A 14,244-nucleotide genomic window follows, 5' to 3' on the forward strand; every position below is an offset into this window, starting at 1 on the left:
ATCTGAGACTGTGATCACCTTGCCAGTCACTCATGAGCTGGTCCGTTACGCTTGGTTATTGAGGTAATGGTGCTAGCTGAATTGCTCTCAATACCTGATTTTATTTTCGCTGCATTGACAGAAGCCCCAGTGAGCTCTCCTGAATGAGGACTCAGATGGGCTCCCTGTCCTTTGAGGTTGGTGACCAATGATTGAGCCAATTTGGATTTAATGTGCAATGGAAATCCCTCAAAAATCCTCCTTCCAACTGATCAGGAGTTTAGGGGGGAAAATGCTTCCCCTCAGGTCTTCCTCAGACGACTGATGCTTTGGCTGTTAGTCTCGTTCAACAAAGCACATAAGCATGTGCTTAAATTCTATCCTGGTTTCAGAGTAACAGCCGTGTTAGTCTCTATTCGCAAAAAGAAAAGGAGTACTTGTGGCACCTTAGAGACTAACCAATTTATTTGAGCATAAGCTTTCGTGAGCTACAGCTCACTTCATTGGATGCATACTGTGGAAAGTGTAGAAGATCTTTTTATACACACAAAGCATGAAAAAATACCTCCCCCCACCCCACTCTCCTGTTGGTAATAGCTTATCTAAAGTGACCACTCTCCTTACAATGTGTATGATAATCAAGGTGGGCCATTTCCAGCACAAATCCAGGGTTTAACAAGAACGTCTGAAGGGGGCAGGGTAGGAAAAAACAAGGGGAAATAGGTTACTTTGCATAATGACTTAGCCACTCCCAGTCTCTATTCAAGCCTAAGTTGATTGTATCCAATTTGCAAATGAATTCCAATTCAACAGTCTCTCGCTGGAGTCTGAATTTGAAGTTTTTTTGTTGTAATATCGCAACTTTCATGTCTGTAATCGTGTGACCAGAGAGATTGAAGTGTTCTCCGACTGGTTTATGAATGTTATAATTCTTGACATCTGATTTGTGTCCATTTATTCTTTTACGTAGAGACTGTCCAGTTTGACCAATGTACATGGCAGAGGGGCATTGCTGGCACATGATGGCATAGATCACATTGGTGGATGTGCAGGTGAACGAGCCTCTGATAGTGTGGCTGATGTTATTAGGCCCTGTGATGGTGTCCCCTGAATAGATATGTGGGCACAGTTGGCAATGGGCTTTGTTGCAAGGATAGGTTCCTGGGTTACTGGTTCTGTTGTGTGGTATGTGGTTGCTGGTGAGTATTTGCTTCAGGTTGGGGGGCTGTCTGTAAGCAAGGACTGGCCTGTCTCCCAAGATTTGTGAGAGTGTTGGGTCATCCTTCAGGATAGGTTGTAGATCCTTAATAATGCACTGGAGGGGTTTTAGTTGGGGGCTGAAGGTGACGGCTAGTGGCGTTCTGTTATTTTCTCTGTTGGGCCTGTCCTGTAGTAGGTGACTTCTGGGAACTCTTCTGGCTCTATCAATCTGTTTCTTCACTTCCGCAGGTGGGTATTGTAGTTGTAAGAATGCTTGATAGAGATCTTGTAGGTGTTTGTCTCTGTCTGAGGGGTTGGAGCAAATGTGGTTGTATCGCAGAGCTTGGCTGTAGACGATGGATCGTGTGGTGTGGTCAGGGTGAAAGCTGGAGGCATGTAGGTAGGAATAGAGGTCAGTAGGTTTCCGGTAGAGGGTGGTGTTTATGTGACCATCGTTTATTAGCACTGTAATGTCCAGAAAGTGGATCTCTTGTGTGGACTGGACCAGGCTGAGGTTGATGGTGGGATGGAAATTGTTGAAATCATGTTGGAATTCCTCAAGGGCTTCTTTTCCATGGGTCCAAATGATGAAGATGTCATCAATATAGCGCAAGTAGAGTAGGGGCGTTAGGGGACGAGAGCTGAGAAAGCGTTGTTCTAAGTCAGCCATAAAAATGTTGGCATACTGTGGGGCCAGGCGGGTACCCATAGCAGTGCCGCTGATTTGAAGGTATACATTGTCCCCAAAGGTAAAATAGTTATGGGTAAGGACAAAGTCACAAAGTTCAGCCACCAGATTAGCCGTGACATTATCGGGGATAGTGTTCTTGACGGCTTGTAGTCCATCTTTGTGTGGAATGTTGGTGCAGAGGGCTTCTACATCCATAGTGGCCAGGATGGTGTTATCAGGAAGATCACCGACGGATTGTAGTTTCCTCAGGAAGTCAGTGGTGTCTCGAAGGTAGCTGGGAGTGCTGGTAGCGTAGGGCCTGAGGAGGGAGTCTACATAGCCAGACAATCCTGCTGTCAGGGTGCCAATGCCTGAGATGATGGGGCGCCCAGGATTTCCAGGTTTATGGATCTTGGGTAGTAGATAGAATATCCCAGGTCGGGGTTCCAGGGGTGTGTCTGTGCAGATTTGATCTTGTGCTTTTTCAGGGAGTTTCTTGAGCAAATGCTGTAGTTTCTTTTGGTAACTCTCAGTTGGATCAGAGGGTAATGGCTTTTAGAAAGTGGTGTTGGAGAGCTGCCGAGCAGCCTCTTGTTCATATTCCGACCTATTCATGATGACAACAGCACCTCCTTTGTCAGCCTTTTTGATTATGATGTCAGAGTTGTTTCTGAGGCTGTGGATGGCATTGTGTTCCACACGGCTGAGGTTATGGGGCAAGTGATGCTGCTTTTCCACAATTTCAGCCCGTGCACGTTGGCAGAAGCACTCTATGTAGAAGTCCAGTCTGCTGTTTTGACCTTCAGGAGGAGTCCACCTAGAATCCTTCTTTTTGTAGTGTTGGTAGGGAGACCTCTGTGGATTAGTATGTTGTTCAGAGGTATGTTGGAAATATTCCTTGAGTCGGAGACATTGAAAATAGGATTCTAGGTCACCACAGAACTGTATCATGTTCGTGAGGGTGGAGGGGCAGAAGGAGAAGAGAGTGGGCCTCTTTAGATAAGCTATTACCAGAAGGAGAGTGGGGTGGGGGGAGGTATTTTTTCATGCTTTGTGTGTACAAAAAGATCTTCTACACTTTCCACAGTATGCATCCGATGAAGTGAGCTGTAGCTCACGAAAGCTTATGCTCAAATAAATTGGTTAGTCTCTAAGGTGCCACAAGTCCTCCTTTTCTTTTTGCAAATTCTATCCTGTTGCAATGAAGTCCTGTTGCAAATGAAACCTCTCTTGTGCCCTCTTGTCCAAAGCTGGATCCCTACATGTGAGACTGTCCTCCTTTGCAGAGGGTCTCATGTCCTGGGGGGAGATTTTTTCCAGAAGTGCCTGAGTGAGTTAGGAGCCTAATTCCCATTTTCAAAAGTGACTTAGGAGCACATGAGACTTCGCCTCTGACCTGATGTTCGTGTTTGGAAGCCAGGCTCTAGGAATGCAAAGTGGGAGGGAGTCCTAGGACTGAATGGAGCACTGCCATTTCGCCTCACTTGCTCTATGGAGAAAATCCAAGACTGTAATGGTGACATTCTGGACCAGGGAAACTTTGAGATCGGAGGAGAGTGTTCTCTTCCTTAGAAAAGACTGAAAAACTCGAAATAATTCGAGGAACTCGCAGCTGTTTGGATTTCCTTTGGATCTCTCATTTCCTTGTCTTTTCTACCCCGTTTCACCCTCCCCACAATTATCGCTTCTCTCTTTCAATCCTGGATTAGAATGACAGGTTTCAGAGTAGCAGCCGTGTTAGTCTGTATTCGCAAAAAGAAAAGGAGTACTTGTGGCACCTTAGAGACTAACCAATTTAGGGAGAGTGGTCACTTTGGATGGGCTATTACCAGCAGGAGAGTGAGTTTGTGTGTGGGGGGGTGGAGGGTGAGAAAACCTGGATTTGTGCTGGAAATGGCCCAACTTGATGATCACTTTAGATAAACTATTACCAGCAGGACAGTGGGGTGGGAGGAGGTATTGTTTCATGATCTCTGTGTGTATATAATGTCTGCTGCAGTTTCCACGGTATGCATCCGATGAAGTGAGCTGTAGCTCACGAAAGCTCATGCTCAAATAAATTGGTTAGTCTCTAAGGTGCCACAAGTCCTCCTTTTCTTTTTGGATTAGAATGATTACTCTCGTTTGTCTGGTCTTCCGAGCAGAACGATTTAGCTCACAAAGCATGTCCTCTGATTGGACAATGACCGGAAGTGTCTCTTTAATGTGTTGTGTGGAGGCAGGTCGCACTTCCAGTCCAGGCATGAAGAGGCCCATTCATTTGCTCTGGCTTTACCAAAGGAGCACCTGGCAGCCCTGGGTGCTCTTGTCTTTTGATGCCAAAATGTGGATTATGAACAACACAGAGGGGGAGGGAGGGAAGGTGCTGGCTGAGTAGAAATAATAGAATGCAGCAACTGGTGAAGGTGCAAGAAGATGTTACACTAGAAAAATCCTTGGACTTTATTGGGGTTTGTTTTTATTGTTTTTTTTTTAATGTACATCTGATTTGTTTTTTCTCCCCCTTTTACTAAAGAGCTTAGTTTTACAGCCTAACTTGCATATGCGGTGAAACAAACTTGTGTTTTCTGCCCATCGTAGGGCAGAGTATTGATCCGGGCTTAGCAGGACTGCTGGGTCGGCGCGGGCCACGCTCCAAGCAACCTTTCATGGTCACTTTTTTCCGGGCAAGCCAAAATCCGGTCCGAGTCACTCGAGCCGTCAAGCAGCTGAAGAAGAGGCAGCCCAAGAAAACGAACGACTTACCGCATCCAAACAAGCTTCCAGGGATTTTTGGTAAGAGCTTTGGGTTAGAGACCCAGCTAGCTAGAGGTAGCACAAAGCCTGTATTTACAGTAAAGAAAATGATCTTTATCTAAAATACCATTTTCCTCTGCTGTGCTAATCATGGTATATTTTGTTAGCCCCTCCCTCCTTCAGGAATTTCTGTTCTGGTTGAAACATATGGCTCTGATGTGTCCTGAAGTGAGTTCCAGATGAACTAGGTTTTGAGAGAGCTTTTGGAATAGGGACCGTTAAGTGGATTATGAAGCCAAAAAACAAAAGAGATTGTACTGTCCGCAATGGCTTCCTGAAGGAAAGGGCTTTATTAGACCTTCTAGGTAGTGGTATATCTTTCTAGGTAGTGGTATATCTGAATACTGAACCCTTTAAGTATGCTATTAATATTAGCATCCACTTCAAAACCATCCTTAGAGTGGAAGAGACCCTGAAAGGCATCCCGATGAACCTGAGATGCTTTTGATGCATGGCCAAGCATCAGTAGAGGAGTTGGTTAGGAACGCACAGATATGCTTCTTTCAAATTCCTTCTGGGATTAGGGAGTCATTTAGGGCCCATTCCTGAATGATTGGGGTTAGATTTCTCCATGCTGAATCGCTGTTTCTTGATCTCAGAGTGATACATCTAGATCCAGTCTGAAGCCTTCACTTCTTTGGGTGACCCAAAGAATCTGGGATAATGTTTTCTGGCCCCACTCTTCAAGGGAGCCAATGTTTCTAGGGACTGTAGCTTCTCCAGGCTTTCTGTGTAAGCATGTAGCTTTGAAAAATGCAGAAATGTAGGGTAGAGATGTGAGGGGGGGCAATCTAGGAACTCAGCTAGGTAGTGAGCTCAGACTATTTCAAGATGCCCACACACCACAGTCTGTGAGAAGTGGAGAGAGTCTAAAAGCTAAAGAAACTCTTAAGCCTTCTCACTAAGAAGACGGGCTCTGAGGCCAGGGGGGCTTCATTGTCAGGCATAGCTAGAGTTGCCAAAAGACGTTCCGAGACCCCAGAGGATTTTGAAGCTTGAAGGTTTCACACTGTTGGCTTTTGCCACGGAGTTGGTGAATCCAGCAAGCTGGGCAGGCACTCCTGGAATCAGAACCAGTGTCCCAGTGAGGAGCTCCTGGCTGCAGCAGCAGCCCGCTGAGGTCCTAGGAATCCATCGGTGCTTTCTCTAGTAATCCTCCAGCTGAATTATTAAATCCAGACTGAGAGGAATCTGGGTCAGGGTGAGCCTAGACGTAGCATCAGTATCTAAGACTTTGAATCAGAGGTCCCAATGGGTCAGGGTGTTGCAGAAACAGCTCCTGTCACTGGCTATGTCAAAGACAAAGGATATGGATAATCTGTGGGATTTTAAATATTCGTCTGTTGCTCTTTTGGAACAGCCTTTCTTATACTGGTGCTACCAAATACTTGGATAAAATAGGGTAACTGGTGAGGTTTTTCTGTTTGCTATTTTGAGTGACAGGTATTTTCTCATCTCTCCCTCTCCCTCTCCCCCCCCCCCCTTTTTTTTTTTTTCTAGATGACATTCATGTCTCTGAAGGCAGACAGGTTTGCAGGAGGCATGAACTCTATGTCAGCTTTCAGGACCTTGGATGGCTGGTAATTCCACCCCCTGCCCCTTGTTTCTTCAGCAGTAAATTGATACCCAAGAAAATTAAATGGGAAAAATGTGAAAGTAGCCCATCCTTGGGGTTCCCCTCCACTCCTTCACAAACACAAGGCAATTTAGAGCATGTGAACTCTGCCTCACTTTGATCTCACCTGGGAGGTTTCACAGGAACCTGCTTTAACAACATCATTGGCATTACTAAGAAAAACATGAACTGATACAACCTGAAATCCATCAATGACCCTGAAGGAGGAACTCTCCAGTCAATATAAAAATCAAAATAAACCCTAACTGTTGACATTTCCCCTCGCCCCACTATGAGTAGCCTGATTGTTTCTGTGTATGTCGGAGAACTGAATGAACGAGTGTAGTCGTGCAGCTTAACTATTGACAAATCTTTCCTTTTGCAGGATTGGGTGATTGCACCACAAGGATATTCCGCTTTTTACTGCGAAGGAGAATGTGCCTTTCCTCTGGATTCCTGCATGAATGCAACCAATCACGCCATCCTGCAGTCACTAGTCAGTAGTTTATTAATGTGTATGTGCATTAATAGCTTGTTGGGGCCTGGGCTCTGCACAGGATCATTAACATTTGAAGTAGCTGTCAGAAACTTGGTGGTGTATAAATCAGGTCACAATGGAAGGATAAAAATGCAGTCCAAGGGCTGGTCTACTAGATACAAAAGAATCTTTTCATGGCCCCCTAGTGAGGTGAGATGTTTTGTTTTTTTTTAAATAGACAGTCCCTGAAATCCAGATCTGGATCTGGGCCTTTTACAAGTTTGAGGGCATTCGGATGCAGAAGTCTAGCTCAGATTCTTCTATCAAAAATCTGCATCACACCAACCCCTTTAATGACACAATTATTTTAATCTGGTCAGGATTTGCCCACAGGGGCAGATCAAGGAATCAACAGGAAATAATGGAATGAACACCTGATTGGCCAGCTTTAAGCTTCACACGCTTTGCAGACTCGCAACTGCTATCCCATTGCAAAATGCTTTCTGGGCCGATTCCATTTTTCACTTGATTTTTCAGACAAATCATCTCTCAAGGTTAAAAGTTTCCAACTGTGGTGAAAATGACAATTGCCTATTCTGGCTAATTCCCCGCCCTGCCCACCCCCAACCTAGCAGTTAACTAGAATATGGTTAACATTTGCAAACCTGAAACGAGTCTTCAGGGAGGTGTGTTGCCTTTGTTAGACTGAAAACAGTCTCTGCCTTTAGGACACGTTGAAAATGCTGCTTGATGCATATGCCCAATAGGAGATAACCCTCTTGCCCACGTGCACATATAAGAGTACACATCTTTTCCAAGATTAGGAGGCACCATGGGGATTTAACAAAAAATCTTGAGACATTTAATGCACCATTATAGTTCGGAAACCAAAGCACTCACTAGGCAGGAAATTCCTAGCGGAAAGGTTTTCTAATGCAACATTTTCCCAAGCACACTACACGTGGCAGGACATGCTTTAACTTCTGGGATTTCCTGACTAGTGAGTGCTTGATTTCTCAAGCTAGAGTTGCATTGATTCTCATTTTAGCATTTAGGGTGTAGACAGATTGCTCCGCTGCATTTGGCTGAGAGAGTGCAGTTTTGTGATACAAAATATTATTGTTTGTTAATATTCATATATGGGAGCATCCAGAAGCCCCACTCAGGATCAGGCCACAGTACAAAGACACAGGGAAATCCTTGCCTCAATGAAGTCAATGGTAGTGTTTTCAGTGGGGCCAGGATTTCACCTGTGTTTTCTAACACCAAAAAATGTATGACTGATCCTCCTATTCTGGATGTCCTTATACTTTGCCTTTAAACTTAAATCTTCCACAATTCCAGGAACGTATTATGTAGAGCAAACCCTTGAAGTGTGTGGAAATGTATCCGTTCCACTGCTCTTCAGAATTGGACCTTCCGGGGACTGATGTGAATAGCATCCAGTTGTGAGGGGCAAAATGAACCGGAAGTAATAAATAAATAAATTAAATAAAATAAAAAAATCAAAGCCAAGATTCTCAGAGATATTTAGGTTCCTAACTCCCATTGATTTCAGAATCAATACCTTTGAGAATCTGGGCCCCAGTGCCAGCCAGTCTTCTGTCCTGAAATAATGCAGCATGACACCAAAACACCAGCTTCTGTAAATGGAGATTCTGAATTGCGCTGAGATAAATTAATTGCACGTATTTGGCAGGCCCATGGGGGGGGGGGGTGTGTGTGTGCATGTGTGTATAATGACTTGCAGGCTACTAGCCTTACATTATATGGGGAGTTACTGGAAGAATTCCTTGTCACCCGGAGAATGAGTCAAGGCAGTGTCACTTTCAGAAGGGAGACAAGGTTGTGTACTTACTACTTTTTGAACAACATTAATTTTCAGTTTGGACACCGAATACCCACGGGGGAGGGCCTACGTTCCATTTGCTCCTAGAAGCTGATCTAAACAAAATATTTTATTCCTGGGTAACAAAAACAAAAAGTTTTAAAGCTGCATTCTCTTTCCTGCGTATTTTCTAACTGAGGTTAGAATATTTCGTGACAAGGGCGCTGCACAGAAATCTCAGTTTAACTGATGAGTTGCCCTGCAGGAGTGGAGCCATGAGAATGGGTCCAATATAAACTGTAGCCAGAGCTGCCAAAAAGTTTAGAATAAATATTTGGATGAAAGCTGAAAATAATCTACCCATTCAATCAGAGCCTTTTTACAGGTAAGAGCTGCTCTCTTTGAAGCTTTTTCTTTTCACTAAATCGAAAAACCACATGTTTACCTTGAGCTAGCTCGTTACTCCCCGCTACAAATTCCTTATCCTGCCTGGAGCCTGCAGAGGAGCAGCCATTCGTCAAAAATGAAAATTCTCACACTAGCTTGTTTGCCTCTACAGGTCCATCTGATGAAACCCGAGGCAGTTCCCAAGGCCTGTTGTGCTCCAACCAAGCTCAGCGCAACCTCTGTCCTCTATTATGACAGCAACAACAATGTGATCCTCAAAAAACACCGCAACATGGTGGTGAAATCATGCGGTTGCCACTGAAGCCCCTGAGGAAATGCGATCGCTGGTTTCTTGGCGAGGAAAAAGAACTATTTTAACAGGTCTGAATCCCATCTATGTTGCCAAAGTCCGTAAGAGTCAAACGCCTAGTTGTAGAGAAGACAAAACTTTTATTATCCTATTATACTTCATGAAACTAGAGAGAGCAAATCAGGGGCTGCTTAAGTACACGTTGTGTTTCTGGCTATTGGGTTTTGTTATAGAACTGTGGCTAGCTGGCTCCTGGATTATTCATTATTCTTGGATGAAGTTTAGACTGCACAAGTGACTAGGCCAAGGAAGGCAGGACTTGAGTTGCTTATAAATCTATCAGTATCTACTCACTTATGGCCAAGTATCATAGTTTTAACAAGCACTTCTAGTTCTCTAAATGATACGCGGTCAGCCAGTTAGAGCTGGCTGGCTAGCTCGCTCTCCTCTCCCCTACCCTCCCATTTAAAGCTTGAAAATTAATCCAATTGGAAAAAAAATGTCAAGCCACAGTTATAAAATAAACCCCCTAGTTTGGAAAGTAAACACTTACTGTTTGTTTTTAGTAAATGTCATGACCCAGCAGCATGGACGCTATTTCTCAGCAAAAGCCCCAGGGGTCTGCTAAAATTGTACCTAGTAAGTATTTGCTGGGGGGGGAATCCATTATTGTGTGACATCTTCATGTCAATTTGTTTTCTATGGGCTAATTCATTGGGGGTGACGGCTAAATGAGGGTGTCAGGGTAAAAAAAGAAAGCTCTAAGGAAAGGATCCCTTTAATGTTGCCTTATCCTATGGGGACCGCGTTCTAGTTTTTAGCTCTGCCTCGGTTTCCCCATCTGTAAAAATGGGGATAACCCCTTTTTTTTTTTTTTTTTTTGGTGTAAAGTGCTTTGAGATCTACAGATGGAAAAGTGCTATATAGGAATTAAGTAATATCATTTGCTTTCCTGCATCCTCACTAGGGGGCGGTGTACTGCTTAAACGAGTGGTGTGCAAGAAACTGGGGTCCCACTACCATGAGCAGGATAAAAATAGATTATGGGGTAGGTGCAGGATTTTTCAAAAAAGTCTCCCGCTCTGCAAACCCCGTAAACGCCCCAGCCCCGGCTCTCCGGCCGCCCCGAAGGGTGGCAAGGGAGCAGAGGGCGTGACAAAGTCTGTGCCTTTGCTGCTATTGTTACCTGTGCTAGGTTGATTAAAGCTCCCTGGGGTACGCCTACCTGTGCTATACTCCCACCTTTACTGGCCAGCCTCTTCAAAGGGACCGACTCCCAGCCCAGGACTTGCATACTGAGCTAGAATGTTCCCCCTAGAAATCTGCTTTCCCTGTACCTGGGAAAGCGTTCCTTGATCGCCAGCTCTCCTTTTCATGGGAATTGAATGTGCCAATCTTATTTCAGAGACTTGGGGGGGAAGGCAGTAATATAATTTATTGGCCCACGTGCTGTGGGTGACCGAGACAAGCTTTCAAGCTACAGCGAGCGCTTCCTCAGGTCTGGGAAAGGTACTGAGCGGGTCACTGCTCACTCCAAGGGCGAACAGCTAGTTTAGCAGAAGTTAACATGTAGTCTAAGGGACCCTAGGTCACTCGCTGTAGCACACCCCCCAGAGATGGTGGTTTTGGTTCACTATTTCCTCAGCAGGTCAGAGACTAATTCTTCAGAGTATGTGTCAAAGTGCTTGACAAATGCTGGGAACCCACAATCCCCCCTGAAGTCTGACTGTTGCCCGTGGTCCTGCTTTTTACTGCAAGTCTCACGCTAGCTGGGCTGTTCCTTAAAGCGCCAGCGCCCAGAATTATGGGAGGATTTCAACTTTTGGTCAGAAGTGCCTAGAGTTAGGGGCTGAGCTGTCCAGGTGCCCTGTTGCAGCATCACTCTTTGCACAGCCAAGGGGATGCCTTTATGAAGTGCACGCAGCATTAGCCAGTCAAAGTCTTGATGCTTAGGGGGCTATTATGTCAATAATAATGTTTGCTACCTGAACACTCAGTGGTTTCTGCATTTTTTTTCCTCCTTGAACTTGCTTAGCTCTGAATGGGTAGCCTACTATGTGTACTAATGGCAGAGAATGGAGATCCCCTTAAAGTCCAGTGTAGCTGGGTTGAAGTTTCCATTAAGGCGTTCTGGTGATGGTTTACATGAGGTGTTGAATGGACAGGGACTTAATGCCCTCTGCTGGTGGAACTGGGGCACTACAGAGTCCTCAAGGGTCAAACGACAGCAGATTAGTTTGGGGTTCTCTGGTTGCTGTGCTCCTCGAGGTTGATGGAGCCCTTGAGGTAGCTGGGGGTGACACAACAGCCTAGGTGCTTGTTCCAGTTGTATTCCCTACTGCTGCCCCAGTTTTCCCCTCAGAAACAGAACTGGAGGTTACTACTAATTCCAGCAGCAGCAACTGCTGCTGGAATTGCCCGTGGATGCTTCCGTGCAGCCCCAACGTGACTTGGCCAGCTAGCAGATGGAAAGTCTGCTCCATGGCCCTGCACCTTCGCCCCCAGTCCTGAACTCTGAAAGATGCTGAATTCTCTGGGCCTCTAATGCTCCTGCTTGTATAGCCACAGGGCTGCATGATTTGACCTGAAGAACAGCAGCACACCTCTTCCTCTGTGGGAAAACACCCTTGCTCCAGGGTCCTGCCATAAACATTATAAATAAATTGTAACCAACAATCCTATTAGACATCCTGTTTCAGGGCTGGAGCACATATTCTCCTCCTGTAATCCTAAAATTATCCTTCAGTCTAACCCCTTTCTCTACAGCACCCAGTACCGGCTCCTATCGGAGACAAGATATTGGATTAGCTAGCCTCAGGGTCTGATCCTAAAGCTTTATTCTCATGTTCCACAAAATTTGAGTGAGAAAATAGTTAATTGGGTTGTTTATGAAGCTTTGTAAGTGCCTAAGACTAAGGGACCACCTAGTGTCTAGGGCAGTTAATGTGATGTGATAACTGCTTGGAAAAAGTGAGCCATTATTGTACGTAAACAGAACTGATGTAAGAAATCATCAACTGAGGAACAGCTAGGTGCTTTTAGTACTACATATTCATTTGAAAAGCCAGTTACCAAATTAGGCTTAGAACAGTCATCTTTATAGGGTGGGTGAGGGAAAGTATTGTGGTCATGCTTGATTCTGGAATGAAAAGATTAAAACACACCTTATTTTAAGCCCCGATTGTGTACTGTGATTTATTGAATTCAGAAAGGGGAAGCTGTGCAAACTCACACCTACTGCAGCTTTTCAAGAACTCCCTTTTTTTGCACACTTAGGAGAAGAGGGTAAAAAGTTTTAAAGTAAATGCCGCAATCATTCCTATTCCAGAACCTGAAGGGGGACCATTAGAATAAGGAACAGCATGGGTAGCAATTTAGGAACAGCCTGTCTTCTCTAATGAGATCCTGTCAGCATGGTGCTGTGACAACAGCTCAGCTAGGAGACTGTATTTTGGAAAGCAGCCCCTATCTGATTAACTCTGTAATTAACTCTCCAGGATCCCTAAGGCCTTGTGCTGTAGGTACTAGCAATGTTAGCTAAACACACTTAACTGAATGAAATTAAGGACCATGGAACTGTAGGTTGTCAGACCAGCTTGATCCAAGGGTCCCTGCTGGCCTTAAACTATTACTCCACAGAGCTAAAACTGACCACCATAGCTGTTTTGGAATAACTCCCACCTGTGGAGTTACTGTGGAAGAGTTATACCAGAAAAGCTATGCTAGTCAGGTCCCTTGAGAGACAAAGGCCTGTTCAGTGACCTTACCAGCAGCTCAAAGAGAAATCTCACAGCTATCTGACAAGCCAGGCCCAAGACAGAGGAGACTTGCACTGAAAAATAGCATGAGACATCACAGATGCATTCCAGGAGGACATGACCCAAGTCAATGTGGCTTCAATGAATACAGGATCAGATCCCAAATGAAAAAATTTGAGATGATGGAAATATAAATACAGAAAAACACAGAAGTGATTTTTTTCCAGATCAAAACACTTAAGCCTAGTTAGGCAACTGTCAGTGTATGCTAAGGCAAAAAACATTTCAACATACTTACAGTTTTGATCTGCAATAGTCCCAGCTAGTGCTTCCTGTTTTCCTTTCCCCTCTTTCCTACATTCTACATCCATGTCACGTTCATTAGAGCTTCTTTGCTGGGCCTCCACAGGTGCATATTAATTTGAAGTGTGACATAAACGGAATAAGGAAAAAGCCCTTAAACACATTTCATATTAAAACTCTGCCTGTGGTCCTCGAAGGACATGAAACAAAGGTTCACTGAATGATCACCAACAATTTATTTCAGTCCTAAACTTTTCAAAGCCAATAGCCTGTTTGGGGTTACTGCTCATCAGAATGACAGTTTTTTTAGTCAGAGAGGTGGTGTTCCCAGTGGATGGACTATGAGGCCTGGGTTCTATTTCTGCCACTGGCCTGCTGGGTGACTTTAGGCAAGTCTCTGTGCCTCAGTTTCCCACTCTGTAAAACAGGAATAATGATACTAACCCTCTCTTTATAAAATGCTTTGACATCTACCGATTAAAAGTGCCATATAAAAGCTACATATTAGTGGTTTTAGATTAACACACCAGCCACTCAATACTAAAGACCACCTGACTTTTAGAATAGATTCATAGCTACTTTTCATCTGAAGGATCACAGCAAATGAAGAGGTCAACCTGGATATTTGTAAAATGCCACACCATGTACAGTGTCTAATATCAACAGTTCTGTACATTTTAAAATATGTAAATCACTAAATAAATGCATGTGTAACAGGTCCAATAGAAAATACCACCACACCTGCCTTGTGTCTCTCTCTCTCTCTCTCTCTCAAAAAAAAAAAAAACACGGTGGGTGAGGGAATATCTTTTATTGTAGATAAGGTCAGAAGGGACCATTATGATCATCTAGTCTGACCTCCTGCACAATGCAGGCCACCGAATCTCTCTCACCCACCCACTCCTGTGATAAACCTCTCA

General features: G+C 44.5%; 1 protein-coding gene across 1 annotated transcript in view; it reads left to right on the forward strand.

The window, feature by feature from the left end:
- The window catches only part of LOC140900294 (bone morphogenetic protein 8A-like), a 44,601-nt gene extending 32,163 nt beyond the window's left edge, over positions 1-12,438 (forward strand). The window contains exons 4-7 of the mRNA XM_073317362.1: positions 4,430-4,624; positions 6,146-6,225; positions 6,646-6,756; positions 9,126-12,438. Of these exons, the coding sequence (XP_073173463.1) occupies positions 4,430-4,624; positions 6,146-6,225; positions 6,646-6,756; positions 9,126-9,275 (536 nt within the window). The 3' untranslated portion in view covers positions 9,276-12,438. The remainder of the gene's footprint in view (positions 1-4,429; positions 4,625-6,145; positions 6,226-6,645; positions 6,757-9,125) is intronic.
- The last annotated feature ends 1,806 nt before the right edge of the window (positions 12,439-14,244 follow it).

Source organism: Lepidochelys kempii, chromosome 19, assembly GCF_965140265.1.
Source record: "Lepidochelys kempii isolate rLepKem1 chromosome 19, rLepKem1.hap2, whole genome shotgun sequence".
In the NCBI taxonomy this organism is placed as follows: Eukaryota; Metazoa; Chordata; order Testudines; family Cheloniidae; genus Lepidochelys; species Lepidochelys kempii.